Genomic DNA, 12129 nt, shown 5'->3' on the forward strand with positions numbered 1-12129 from the left:
CACTTTCACAGATTTGGAATATTACCTCCTTGGTTTTCTGTTCACATGTTCTCTAAATTCTACCAGGTGGATGTTTCAACCTCCTCTGATGCCACCTAGTACCTTTCCCTGCTTCTTGGTGACTGCGCGTGGCGCTGTCCCTCAAAGTTCAGCCCTTCCTCCACTGCCAGGCCAGTTAGAAAGCGCACTTTGCACATGTGCCATAGGGAACCAGCTGTGAAGCCAAAAGGCTTCACTGCTGGTTTCCCTTACCATGAATGATGGCGGCGGCGGCAGCAGCACCCAAGAGACGATCCAAAAATTGGCTTGGGTGCTGACTTCGCGGGAACCCTGGACAGGTAAGTGTCCTAATATTAAAAGTCAGCAGCTATAGTATTTATAGCTGCTGACCTTTAATTTTTTGTGGTGGGGGCGGAACTCCTTTTTAAGTCCCTCCAGGCAGTTTTTTGAGCTGCAGGCAGTCTCCGGCTTTCTATAGCTTACTTAGACCTGTTTGTGTTTCCTTGTTGTGTTGTCCACCCCTCAGTTGGACTGCATTTGGATGTTCTAAAGGTTCCTGCATCCCTCAGATAAGAACGAAAATGGGATTTAAATATTCACTGTGAAATCAATTTCTTATTGGTCTCTTGAGTAACAAAGGTCCCACCCCTCTATGCTTTATGATTATATACCTAATACTGCTCTGCTACAAAACTCCAGCATTGTTGGTAATAGGAGGAAGAAGGGTTATCCTGGGATGGCCTACCTCCCTTTTTTTTTTTTTTTTTGGGCAGTCTTCCAAAAAGCATTAGTATAACCCAAATATTAAAGACTTCCTGTGTCCCCTAATGGACTCAGGAATGGAAAAAATTATTTTACGGTGATTGTTCATTCCATGGAGCTAGCATAGCTATCCCCATATATACACAGAAATCCCAACTGTTAAACCTATAAATAGCATCTTTAAAAAAAAAAGTCTTTAATTTCTGACACATGTATGGCATAGTGTCTATAGTGCATATCCTATGAGGACAGATGGGAAATCGCAAGCAGAAGGTAGTATAAGAAGAAACTAAAACAATGTAACTATTGAAATTAGGATCAGATGAGTTGTTCTGATCAGCTGTTATTGTGTAGGATCCTTTTCACAATGGTGTTCTTGTTTCCAAATCAGGAGATCTAAAGAGGAGGCAGCAATGAGTCATCACAGACAGCACTGTATAAAGACATGCTGGCATCACTGGAGATTGGTGAGCCTTTTATTGTATTCTTAGAGAGCATATCTTACTGGTCATATCTTATTTGTTCACTACATAATAGAATGGCTTTTATTCATTCTTACTTTTACATTTTTGCAAGTTCATGCACTGCTTTTTCATATCCTTGTTTTTCTTGCTTAGATACATTTAAAATTTTAAATTTATATTTTATAACTGAATAGAATATTAGGCTGTCAAATAAAAGGGCCAGGATTGTCTGTTCACTTAATGACTGGTTTTAACTAAGAGTATATATGGGTGACCTATCAAGAGTGAGCGAAAAATTAACCCCTTTAATTTTTTTGGGGGGGGTTTTTACCTTAATGCATTCTTTGTATTAAGGTAAAGAACCTTCTGTTCTGTACGTGTTCTCTCTCGCCCCTTACACTTACCTGATCTCACTCAAGCACTGTGCACGGGAGCAGCAACTCATCTGGCTCTGCCCCTCCTCTGTGTACAGATTGATAGCAGCGGGAGCCATTGGATCTCACTGCTGCCAATCAAAATGTGTGACCAGAGGGCAGGGCCGATCCACCCTGTCAATGGATGCAGACAAGGCAGCTTGGGAGTGAGCCCACACGAGTGCCCTTATAGGAAGCGACTTCCTATGGGGGCACTCGCCGAAGAGGTGCCTGGAGCACCAGCTGAGGACCCCAGAAGAAGAGGATTGGAGCTGCTCTTTAGCATCCGCTGGCTGCCAGTTCCAAATTTTTATATTTCCTTGGCTAAAAAAAATTATTCATAGATGCATTATTTTATGTTCAATACATTTTTATTGAAAGTTATAAAGCATATTACAGTAATAATGCAACCAGTAGTGGAACAGTATTCCTTTTATATCATATACCATTGTAACACCTCTTATATGGCAACTGCCAATCTTGTAAATATCTTGTACACACTTGCTTAGAAATGTAAATAAAAGCCAATCATTACTTCTGTGTCATTCACTATCCATGGCTTGTAATTGGTACACCTGTACACTACAAGTGTTACCTCTAGAGGTTACATTTCTAAAGATCATGAATTCTCTATTGAGCGAACCATTAACAATATACCATTAAACAGAGAGAGGGACAGAAAAGCAAGAAAAGTAGCAAGTTAGAAAAGGAGAAAGGGGGGGGGGGGGGGATTTTCCAGCCGTTGCAGTATACCCCCTCTAAGCATGAACATTTGCTCCTTTCAGTCTTCTCTATTGGGCCATGATTTCTGCGTATGTTGATGAAAACTTAAAGGTGAACCAACAGGACCATATTTTGGTTGCTAACTCGGCTTTGTTTTTCAGCTTAAGCATGCTATCTTCCATATGATAGATTCAGTCAACCTCCACTAGCCAATGGCCCAGTGAAGGGTTTTTCTGTTTCCAAAATTTTGGGATAAGCACCTTAGCTGCGTTTAGCCGATGGGGTGTGATCGATTATTATTATTTTTTTTTTTTATTATATATGAGCCTATTGGTTCAACCGTACAGTGAAACAGTAACATCCCGGGGTCATTAGGAACCCTCCTGCCCTGATTTTTTTCAATCCAATATAATATAGTGGACCAGTATGGTCTAATAAGAGGACAAGCCCACCAGATATGGGCATGAGTTCCCAGATACCCACATCCCCTCCAGCAAAGATTTGAGATGGACCTAAACGACTTATGGAGTATTGCCGGGGTGTAATGCCACCTCGTTAACATTTTGTAATTTACTTCCGCTGTTTTTGAGGATTTAGAGGAAATATGTGATAGATGAAGTATCATAATGCGTTGGGTGTCAGATAATGGACTTTGGAGCTCCTGCTCCCATTTAGCTAGGAACGATTATTGAGTTATAGGTGACAGAGTCAGCAGGGCTTGGTAAAAATTAGATATGGGATTGTCAGGAGGTTGGTTCCCAGCAAGCAATCTCTCCACAGGGTTCAAGTCATTCACTGACCGTAGTGGTTGAGGGAGAGATTTAAAAAATTTTGAAAGCTGTTGGTACTTCCATTGGATCATAAATGAAATCGGTTCCATTGGTACGATGGTGGATATAGGTAGGATACCTGTGTCTGTTGCTACTTGGTATAATAAAATAGGTGTCTCAGAGAATTGCTGAAACTAAAGTCCATGTTCCTCGGTGGAAAATAGTTATGACATGTCAGCTGCATAAGCGGTGAGTTGTAAGGCCATTCCTGCTCTTTGCATAAAGAGTCCCATGATGCTAATGAAGATTTGGTGAGTGGAGAGTCCATCGGGGCCAACCTATGGAATTTGCTGGGTATCCAAACCAAGGGGAATAGGTCCACCCCACTCAAATCCATTTCCAACTGCACCCATAGCTTGGAGTCCTTGTGGTATTTCCAATCCGATAATCGGTTTAGTACTATGGCTAGAAAGTACTTTTTGAAATCTGGGAGTGCTAGCCCTCCTTCATGCTTGGGTCTAATTAACCCTTTGTAAGCAATTCAGTTTTTTTTTACGATTACATACATATTTACCCCTTATAGATTGTATTAGCTTAAAGAACCCAATAGGTCTTTTATAGGGGATCATTTGAAATAGAGCAGCCTGGGTAATATATTAATTTTTACAATACTAATTTTCCCTAACCACGAGTGTGCCATCTGTGTCCATTTTTGTAACTCTGTCCTAATTGCATTCAGTAAAGGGATATAATTTCTACAAAATAAGGAAGCAGGATTAGGGGTGAGGTAAATTCATAGATACTTTAGAGCTAGTGGTTGCCAATGAAAGGGGTAGGAGGTTTGTAGTCTTGCCGCCGTTGCATGTGGAATCCATATGTTTAATATTGCCGATTTGGATTGAGTAATTTTGAAATTAGATATTGCGCCAAATTCAGTGAAAGCTGACATAAGTTTGGGTAGTGAAATAATTTTTTTTTTTTTTTTGTACGTAAAAGAGGATGTCATCTGTGTACGCGGAATACTTATGTTCCGAAATTCCTACTTTAATCCTGTGGATGTTGGGATCATTCCATATCCTCGCTAAGAAGGGCTCTAATGAAAGAGCGAAAAGAATGGGAGATAGGGAGCAGCCCTGACGGCTTCCGTTACGAATGGAAAAAGAATCGCTTAATGTACTATTGATTCTTAATTGAGCTGAAGGTGTTTGAGATATGGCCGATTTATTTTTGCCAGCATATTCGGGCCTATACCGACGTATGACAATGTGGACATCAGGTACTCTGTCCACCCTGTCAAGCGCTTTCTCAGCATCGGTAGACAGGAGAAGGGTGGGCTGGGAGCACCCTGGTACATAGGATATTAGAGAAAGCGTTGTGAGAGAATTATCTCGGGCCTCCCTGCCTGGTATAAAACCTGTTTGGTCTCTAGAAATCCACTTAGGGATCAGGGGTAAAAGTCTAGTGGCGATCGCTTTAGCGTATAATTTAGCATCTAAATTCAATAAAGAGATTGGGCGATAGCTGCCACAAAGACTTGGGTCCTTCCCGGGCTTGGATCGTATTGTGATATGAGCGTGGAGAGTCTCTGGGCGGAAGCCCCCACCCGTGGCATGTGATGTTAGATGTGGGAGTAAGAGGTCAGCACCGTCAAACCATCAGGGCCCAGCGCCTTACCATTACCCATAGATTTAAAGCGGAGTTCCACCCTAAAGTGGAACTTCCACTCATCGGAACCCTCCCCCCCCTCCGGTGCCACAGTTGGCACTTTTCTGGGGGGGGGGGGTGCAGATACCTGTCGAAGACAGGTATTTGCAACCACATCTGGGCATAGACTCCCACGGGAGTCTATGCCTCTTCCTGTCCCGCCGTGCTGTCTGCTGGGGGACACACGGGTCCCAGAGACAGCGCGGACCATTCCCATTGCTCTGCGCGACTCACGCTTGCGCAGTAGGGAACCAGGAAGTGAAGCTGCAATGCTTCACTTCCTGATTTGTGTTTTTTCTCAAGTTGGCCTATGTCTTTAATGAGTTGAGACTGTAGGTGTTCTCTCGTTCTCTCTCTCGTTCTCTCCCTCGTTCTCTCCCTCTCCCCAACTCAATGAGTTTTCCCCTGATATGGGCCTCCCATAGGGTCCCTGAGGATATTTCTGAAAAAACATTGTCCCGAAAGTAGAGGGAGAGTCCCAGACCAATCTCTTTTATGTCGCTTTCCTCAGCTATGAGTGAGTCATTAAGCTTCCAGTTTGTGGATTTCACAGGTAGATACGGCACGTGTAATGACAAGCTAATCGGGGCATGGTCAGAAACCGTTGAAATTTTAATACCATATCGGACCATGAGCTCCAAATGATGATGTTGTATGAAGAAGTAGTCTATCTGTGAATGCGAGTTGTGTAGGTGTGAGTAGTGCGTATAATTCTTTTTCACGTGGGTGCATTATCCTAAATACATCCATAAGTTGAGTATCATGTAACTATTTATGGATATATGCAAGATGTCTATGGGGGATGCATAATCTGCCCTGGGAGGTGTCTAAGGTGGGTTCTAGGGAGAAATTGAAGCCCCCCCCCCATGATAATACATCCAGAGCAAATTCCTTCAATTTGTTCAAATTGACTGCTATAAAGTCTGCTTGGCCCTGATTTGGAGCGTATAAATTAGCAAGAGTACAAGGGTTGCCCGTACTGCCGAAACAAGCTCAATGCCGCCCCACGCCATCTGCGTGATCCGGCGCCGGCACTTCCCTAAAATATCGCATGTAACCTATAGTGCAATCAAGCATCGCAACACAACCACTTTATATCTTTCTATGAAAGGTATACTTGCAGAGATTATACTAAGCCTATTGTAAACTAACTGATAAGACAAAACCGTTATTAAATCCTATTAACAAGAAACAATGTTTTGGCAAAGTACTGCGCTTACTGTGTCCCCATAATACCACTTAGGTTGGAAAGTAGCGTTCATAGAGTCCATATTTAATACGCTTCAGAAGTAGATCCCAAATTGGTTAAGCGACATTTGCGGGAAACTTTCTGCCAGTGCACTTCTGATACATTAGGCATCGTAGGAATGCCATCTTGCCATCCCGGGACCTCGGGTGGGCCAATGCTGAGATCCATACAGAATGTGTCCAAATCTTCTGTAAAACGGAGAACGGCCGTCTTCCCATCTCTGTTTGCTATGAGGGCTGCTGGAAACCCCCATCTGTAATTAATGGAGGCCTGACGCAGCTTCTCTGTAAGGGGTTTTAAAGCTCTGCGCCATTCCAGGGTCTCCCTAGCCAGGTCCGGAAAGGACAGGGTGACTCCGCCGAATTCCAACGTGGCTGCCTCTCTCACTTTCCTCATAATAAGTTCCTTTTCCTCAACCCGGCAGATGACATCTCTGGGTGTTTCAGAGGATAGATTGAATGGACAAAGGGCCTGGTGAACCCTGTCCAGCTTTAGGGGGTAATCAGCTGGATTACCTAGGAGGCTGTTAAAAATGCCACAAATGGAGGCTGCCAGGTCATCTCTTGTGGCTTCTGGTAGTCCTCTAATGCCGATGTTATTCCTCATGTTCTGATTTTCTTGATACTTAATTTTGTAAAGCGCCATTCTGTGGGCTATGGAGAGATTATGAGTAGTAGCTTGCAAATCTCTAATGGCTGCCGTGTGTCTGTCGAGGCACTGCTCTGTCTCCTCCACACATTCCAGTACTTGAGCTAAGTCTTCTCGGACTGCCAAGAGTTCCTTTTTTTTTTTTATCACCTTCTCCAAGCTCGATAGCATCGATGCCAAGTCCGTTTTAGTGGGAAGCCCGCTCACCAGGTCTGCCACCCTCAAGTGCCTGTTTCTCTCTCCATCTGATCCGCCAGAGGAAACTGGAGACTGATGTCTAACCTCAGGCCTATGTTGGGGGGGGGGGGGGGTGGAGCCCGTGCTTGACCCACATGGCGAGCAGCCTAGTCCATCAGACTCCGTTAAGTCTTCAGGCTCTGTAGCAAGGAAGTGCTTGATAGAACATGCAGGAGTACGGATGGGACTTGCCCGTTCTCCCATGCTTGCCATCAAGGTTGGGGTGGTAAAGATTATCGCTTAGACCAGGAAAGAGAGGTGCCGGAGCTCACACACCCATAGATACATTATTTTAACACTAAATCATATTTTATTGAGGAAGAAAAAACATGAGAACAAACCATACACCACTTGAACAATTCAAAACTCTGCTGTTAGATCTCATTAGGGGACAGCCTCATCAGCTTAGAAGTACAATTGAGGAAACATTCTCAATACATTAAAGATGCCCGTCCTGCATTTTTTTTTTTTTTTTTTTCATTTTTGAAGAATAGCCGTAGTCAGAGAAGGAGGAAAAAAAGATAAAAAGACAGGTTATGTGGGGGAGAAAAAAAAGAAAGGGGGAGGGGGGTGGTCAAGCAAAGAGATTGGATTTCTGTATAAACCAGCCATGCACTCCACATGGACCCAAAACTGACCTTTCTTTTTCTTGTCTTGCGTTCGCATTTACTCTGTTTACAAAATGTAATTCAAAGCTTCAAACCATTCCACCAAAGTAGGGATCACATGTAGTTTAGAGAGAGCAGACAGGTTATCAAGAAGACCCTAAGGCCAGCCATAGATGGTACAGTACGAGTCTCGAACCTTGTGTGGGCAGGCTGATCAACTTGAATACAACCAGCCTGCTGGATTAACTTGCAGTTATCACTAGCGGTTGCTATAGCCACTAGCAATAATCACTATCTTCCCCTGGCAGGGATGGCTTCCCCCCACTAAACCTTTCTTTCCTGTTAATACAGTACATCGGTTTGCAGTTCGCATTGCAAACTATGAATTCGGACAGGAATTGAATCGCATAGGTGTGAACATTTGATTTGATTTTGATTTGATTCCAGTGCAGACCAAAAAGGGTCCTGCACCATTTTGGTCCGAATGTGATACAATGGCTGAATTTGCATTGCACAGACATCACATGTGATATGCACAGCAGTGTGGTGTGAATCGCACGTGAAGTCTAACATCACTATAGTGTGAACCCAGCCTTATTTGACATACTTAAACAATATATTTAAAAATACAGGGGGTTAATATGGCTAAGGGGCTGTCATTAAGATAGCTTGACAATGCCCACCCTTTCCAGCCAGACCTGTCATACAGCTTCAATGAATGACAAGATCTCTGAATGGAGGGGATGGAGCTATCAATCATCCACCTATTCCCCATCCATGAGTCCTGTGTCATTTATAGAAGCTGTAGTATGGCTTCTATGAATGGTGTGGCAGGCACCAGCAGGATATGGCGATGGGGGGGGGGGGGGGGGGGGTTGGGGAGCAGGACTAAGTGGATTACTAGTAAAAGAAGAATCAATGCAACTGACACATCATACTTTACTGTAAGGTTATGTCCTTGTGCTGATTTTTCTATTTGTGATTTTGGCTGCACTTAGGCTTCAACAAAAGCTGTTTTATAATTGATTGCTCACGCCACAGAGATAATACACTTTTTTTATTGAAAATGATTGCTTGCCTATTTCTCTCTTCAGAGCACCTTGGGTGGGAATACCTGCAGACTACCATCTCACGAACTATGCACTGATCAGACCTAAACATAAAACATTTCACTACCATCTCTCACAAATAAGTTACCTCAGCTTTCGTTTTTTGTAAATCTCTGCATGTGTTTGGTTCTGTCCAATGATGACAAAATTACAGCAGATTTTGATTATTGTGCACCTAACGTGAGGTGGAAATGAGTTTCAACAATTTTAAGGTTAAAGTTGAAGTTTAATTGGCTTATATTTTGCCTTCCCTAGTACCTGCCCCTTCCCCCTCACAATCACATACTACTAACATTTTTTCATAAAACCTTTCCATTTTTATGACCTACTTTGTTTTGGACCCAGTGATGATATCAATGTGTCTCTGAGCTTCTCAATGCAATACAGGCAGTTCATGGTGGAAGGGGACAGACATGGTGCTGTAGATAGCTTCCTAAAAACCTCAGAGCAACAGCATGCCTCAGTACTTTTCTCAAGAACCCTCAGTTCTAAATGCAAGCAGTGGGCTGCTGGTACTGGTGGAATTATACAAATATCAAAATGTCTTGATGGGTGGATATCAGTCCGGAGCAAAGGGTATTTATAGGAAGATTGCATCTGCTTACATACTGCCCTAGGTAACGCCCACATGTGATGCTAAGCCTCCATTGAAATCCAATGAATGGAAAAGGCAGGTCAGGGACAGTAATTTTGAGGAGGAAAGGGCTAAATAATTCTAGACATCATACAACCACTAAAAGAGGAGGGCTCTATCTGGCTTGCTACAGCTTCTAATGAACACAATGAGTTCACAGTGTGCAGTCAGAGTAAGCAATTTTAGTACAGGCGAGGAGCATGCGCAATTTTGTAAAACTGAAGGTACGACTGGAGTTACCATGGAAGCAGAAGTAAACCCATCGGCTGTAAACACTTATGCAAAGCACTATGTATTTTATAGTCAACCATTCACCCTTTCCCTGTATTTATTGTGGAAATCCAGCAATAAACTACCGGTAGATGCAAATAATGGCAGTTTTCTGTGACGTGTCCCTTGAATGTAAAATGTGATTCTGAATGTATTTTTTATTTTTTTTTTGTGTGTGAATGACTAATAAAATGAAAACATGTTTGCCTGTAGTTTGTGTCTTACAGACTTCAAAAGCAACAGAGACAACTGTGTGCACAGGACCACTACCAGCACTGGCTTCTGAAAAGAGTTCTAAATGCTTGGAAAGTAAGTTCGGTCATTGTGTGGGGTACCTCCCTTTGTTTTGTTTTTTTGTTAACCTGTGATTAAGGTTTAAACACTATTCAAAATTGAATATTAATAAACTCCAGCCCCAGCTGTTTCTGTCTCATCGGTTTCTGCATCTGGTGCCTGGTGAAAAAATATGTTGTTCTGTAATTGTTTTTTTTTTTTTTTTTTTTTTTTTCCTTCCCACTGTGTGCCTTTTTGAATTTTGGATTTAAGAGCATTGCAGCAGACACCCTTACTTACTGCAGGCATCGAGTCTCTCAAAACACTCACTGACTGTCTTTGACGCACATCACTGGTACTGCATTATTCACTTATACAGAAGCAGTATAAGTTCAGTGTGCTCAGTTGTGCAGTGTGATGTAGGCTGCAAACGCATGTAATACAGGGCATCTGATTTACTGTCTTTTAATGTTCACATTTAGGTGCATCTGCGTGTATTAGTTTAGATAGGCATGATGGAGAAAAATAAATAAAACAAGAGCAGACAGAATCTGGTGTAGTTTGCATTGTGACCAATTGGCTTCTAACTTCAGCTTGCGCCTTTTTCAGCCAGCATGCCTTCAGGTTAGTCTTCAGGGGTTTCTTGGCAAAATTAGTAAACTTTGTTCAACAAATTTGTATACAAGCCAAGCTGGTGGATCATGCCTGACTTTTATTTACACAAAGCCACAGGTTTTAATTGTGCACCCTTACATCCTTTCAGCAGCCGGCTTTGTAACAACCAGTAAAGTCATTGGTTGATAAAAGCACAGGGTGACTGCACATCACCCTTGTTTGCCCCTCCCCCACCTCTCTCAAGCAGAACTGGGGTCACATTAGCGGATTGAGAAAGAAGGGAAACATAGGAGTACCAGCATGCTTTAAAATAATAAATCCCCTCTAACTTTGGCTGTCTTACATATGTGGATGTTGCTGCATTCTGTAAATCTGTTAGTTTTGTTTTTTACATTTTTAGCATGGAGTGATTTTTAAAGAATGCCTTGAATGACGACAAACGGTTGAGAAACACGGATGTAACCTATGAAAGTGAAAGCTAGATGCTGATTGGTTGCCATGTACTGCTGCTCAAAATTTTGTCTGCTATAGTCATTTAAATCTTAAATTCCTGTCATGGTCTTCTAAATGACCGTAACTGTTCAGTGGGTTTTACTGCAGTGAGTTGCTGGCTGCCCCTGACTCCTCCCATAGGCCAGTGTAGAACAAGATGTAAAGACCTTATGTGACTTTTTTCTTTTAATTTCTCTACGATTTTTAAAGTCTAACTCCAGGTTTACCATGACTTGTTTGTATCCTTCACTAACAGATGTGCTGTTGGGAATGCTGTTTAATTTTATGTGGCATCCGCTACATACAGTGTACAGTGCTATTTTTGGGCAGCCGTTGAGGGGCTTCCTGTCCTGTTCCCGGGAACAAAACTGAGTTGAGTTGAGCACTACTCAGCCACTCAAGGAAGCTTTGTGTTTTATGAATGAATACAAGGCTTTTTCTGATTGGCTGGGGTGGAGATTGTGAAGTTATCTTCCCACCTTTCCACTTCAGACAATCAGAGGAAGCCGTGTATTTGTTCATAAAATACAAAGCTTCCAGCAGTGCTCCCAGGAGGCACATCTGTTGGTGAAGCAAATCATTTTTTTGGACCAGCCTGGTCCAAATGAACTATTTAAAGCAGGCATGTCCAAAGTCCAGCCCGCGGGCCAATCGCGGCCAGCAGTCCGGTTTTGAACGACCCACCTGGTTATTTAAACATGTATCTTTGTGGCCCCCAACGATCTCCCAGCGCCAGGGCAACAAAAGATATACAGGATGGCTGCCTCGGATGGAGGAGGCGGGACGAGTGCAGTGCACACAGGAGGAGTATTTCCTGTTTACACGGCAGCCTCTGTAATAGGAAGTCCCATCAAAGGAGACGGGACTTTATTTTAAAGAGGCCGCTGTGTAAACAGGAGATTCCCCTGTAGGATGTCTTTGGCGCTCGTCCTGCCACATCCATGTCCCCTTCAAGGCTGCACTGATGGTAATAGTGAGTGCATTCCTGGCAATGGTAGATGCATTCCTGGCAATTGTGGGTCTGCAGATGGGCACTGAACCCTTATTTTGCTTCACAGTTCTTTATTTAAAATTTTAAGTTTATTTTTTCCTGAAACTTCTCTCTTAAAGTGAAGGTGCGTGCTATACGCTAATAAATACAGTATATCCAAATAATAC

General features: G+C 42.8%; 1 protein-coding gene across 2 annotated transcripts in view; it reads left to right on the plus strand.

Moving 5' to 3' along the window:
• SFI1 (SFI1 centrin binding protein) overlaps positions 1–12129 on the plus strand; it is an 84304-nt gene that overhangs the window by 52300 nt on the left and 19875 nt on the right. For both annotated transcript variants that reach the window (XM_077461511.1, XM_077461512.1), the window contains 2 exons: positions 1154–1229; positions 9805–9900. In XM_077461511.1, the coding sequence (XP_077317637.1) occupies positions 1154–1229; positions 9805–9900 (172 nt within the window). The remainder of the gene's footprint in view (positions 1–1153; positions 1230–9804; positions 9901–12129) is intronic.

This window comes from Lithobates pipiens, unplaced genomic scaffold, assembly GCF_037356315.1.
Source record: "Lithobates pipiens isolate NorthernLeopardFrog02 unplaced genomic scaffold, aLitPip1_a1.2 Scaffold_3, whole genome shotgun sequence".
Taxonomy (NCBI): Eukaryota; Metazoa; Chordata; class Amphibia; order Anura; family Ranidae; genus Lithobates; species Lithobates pipiens.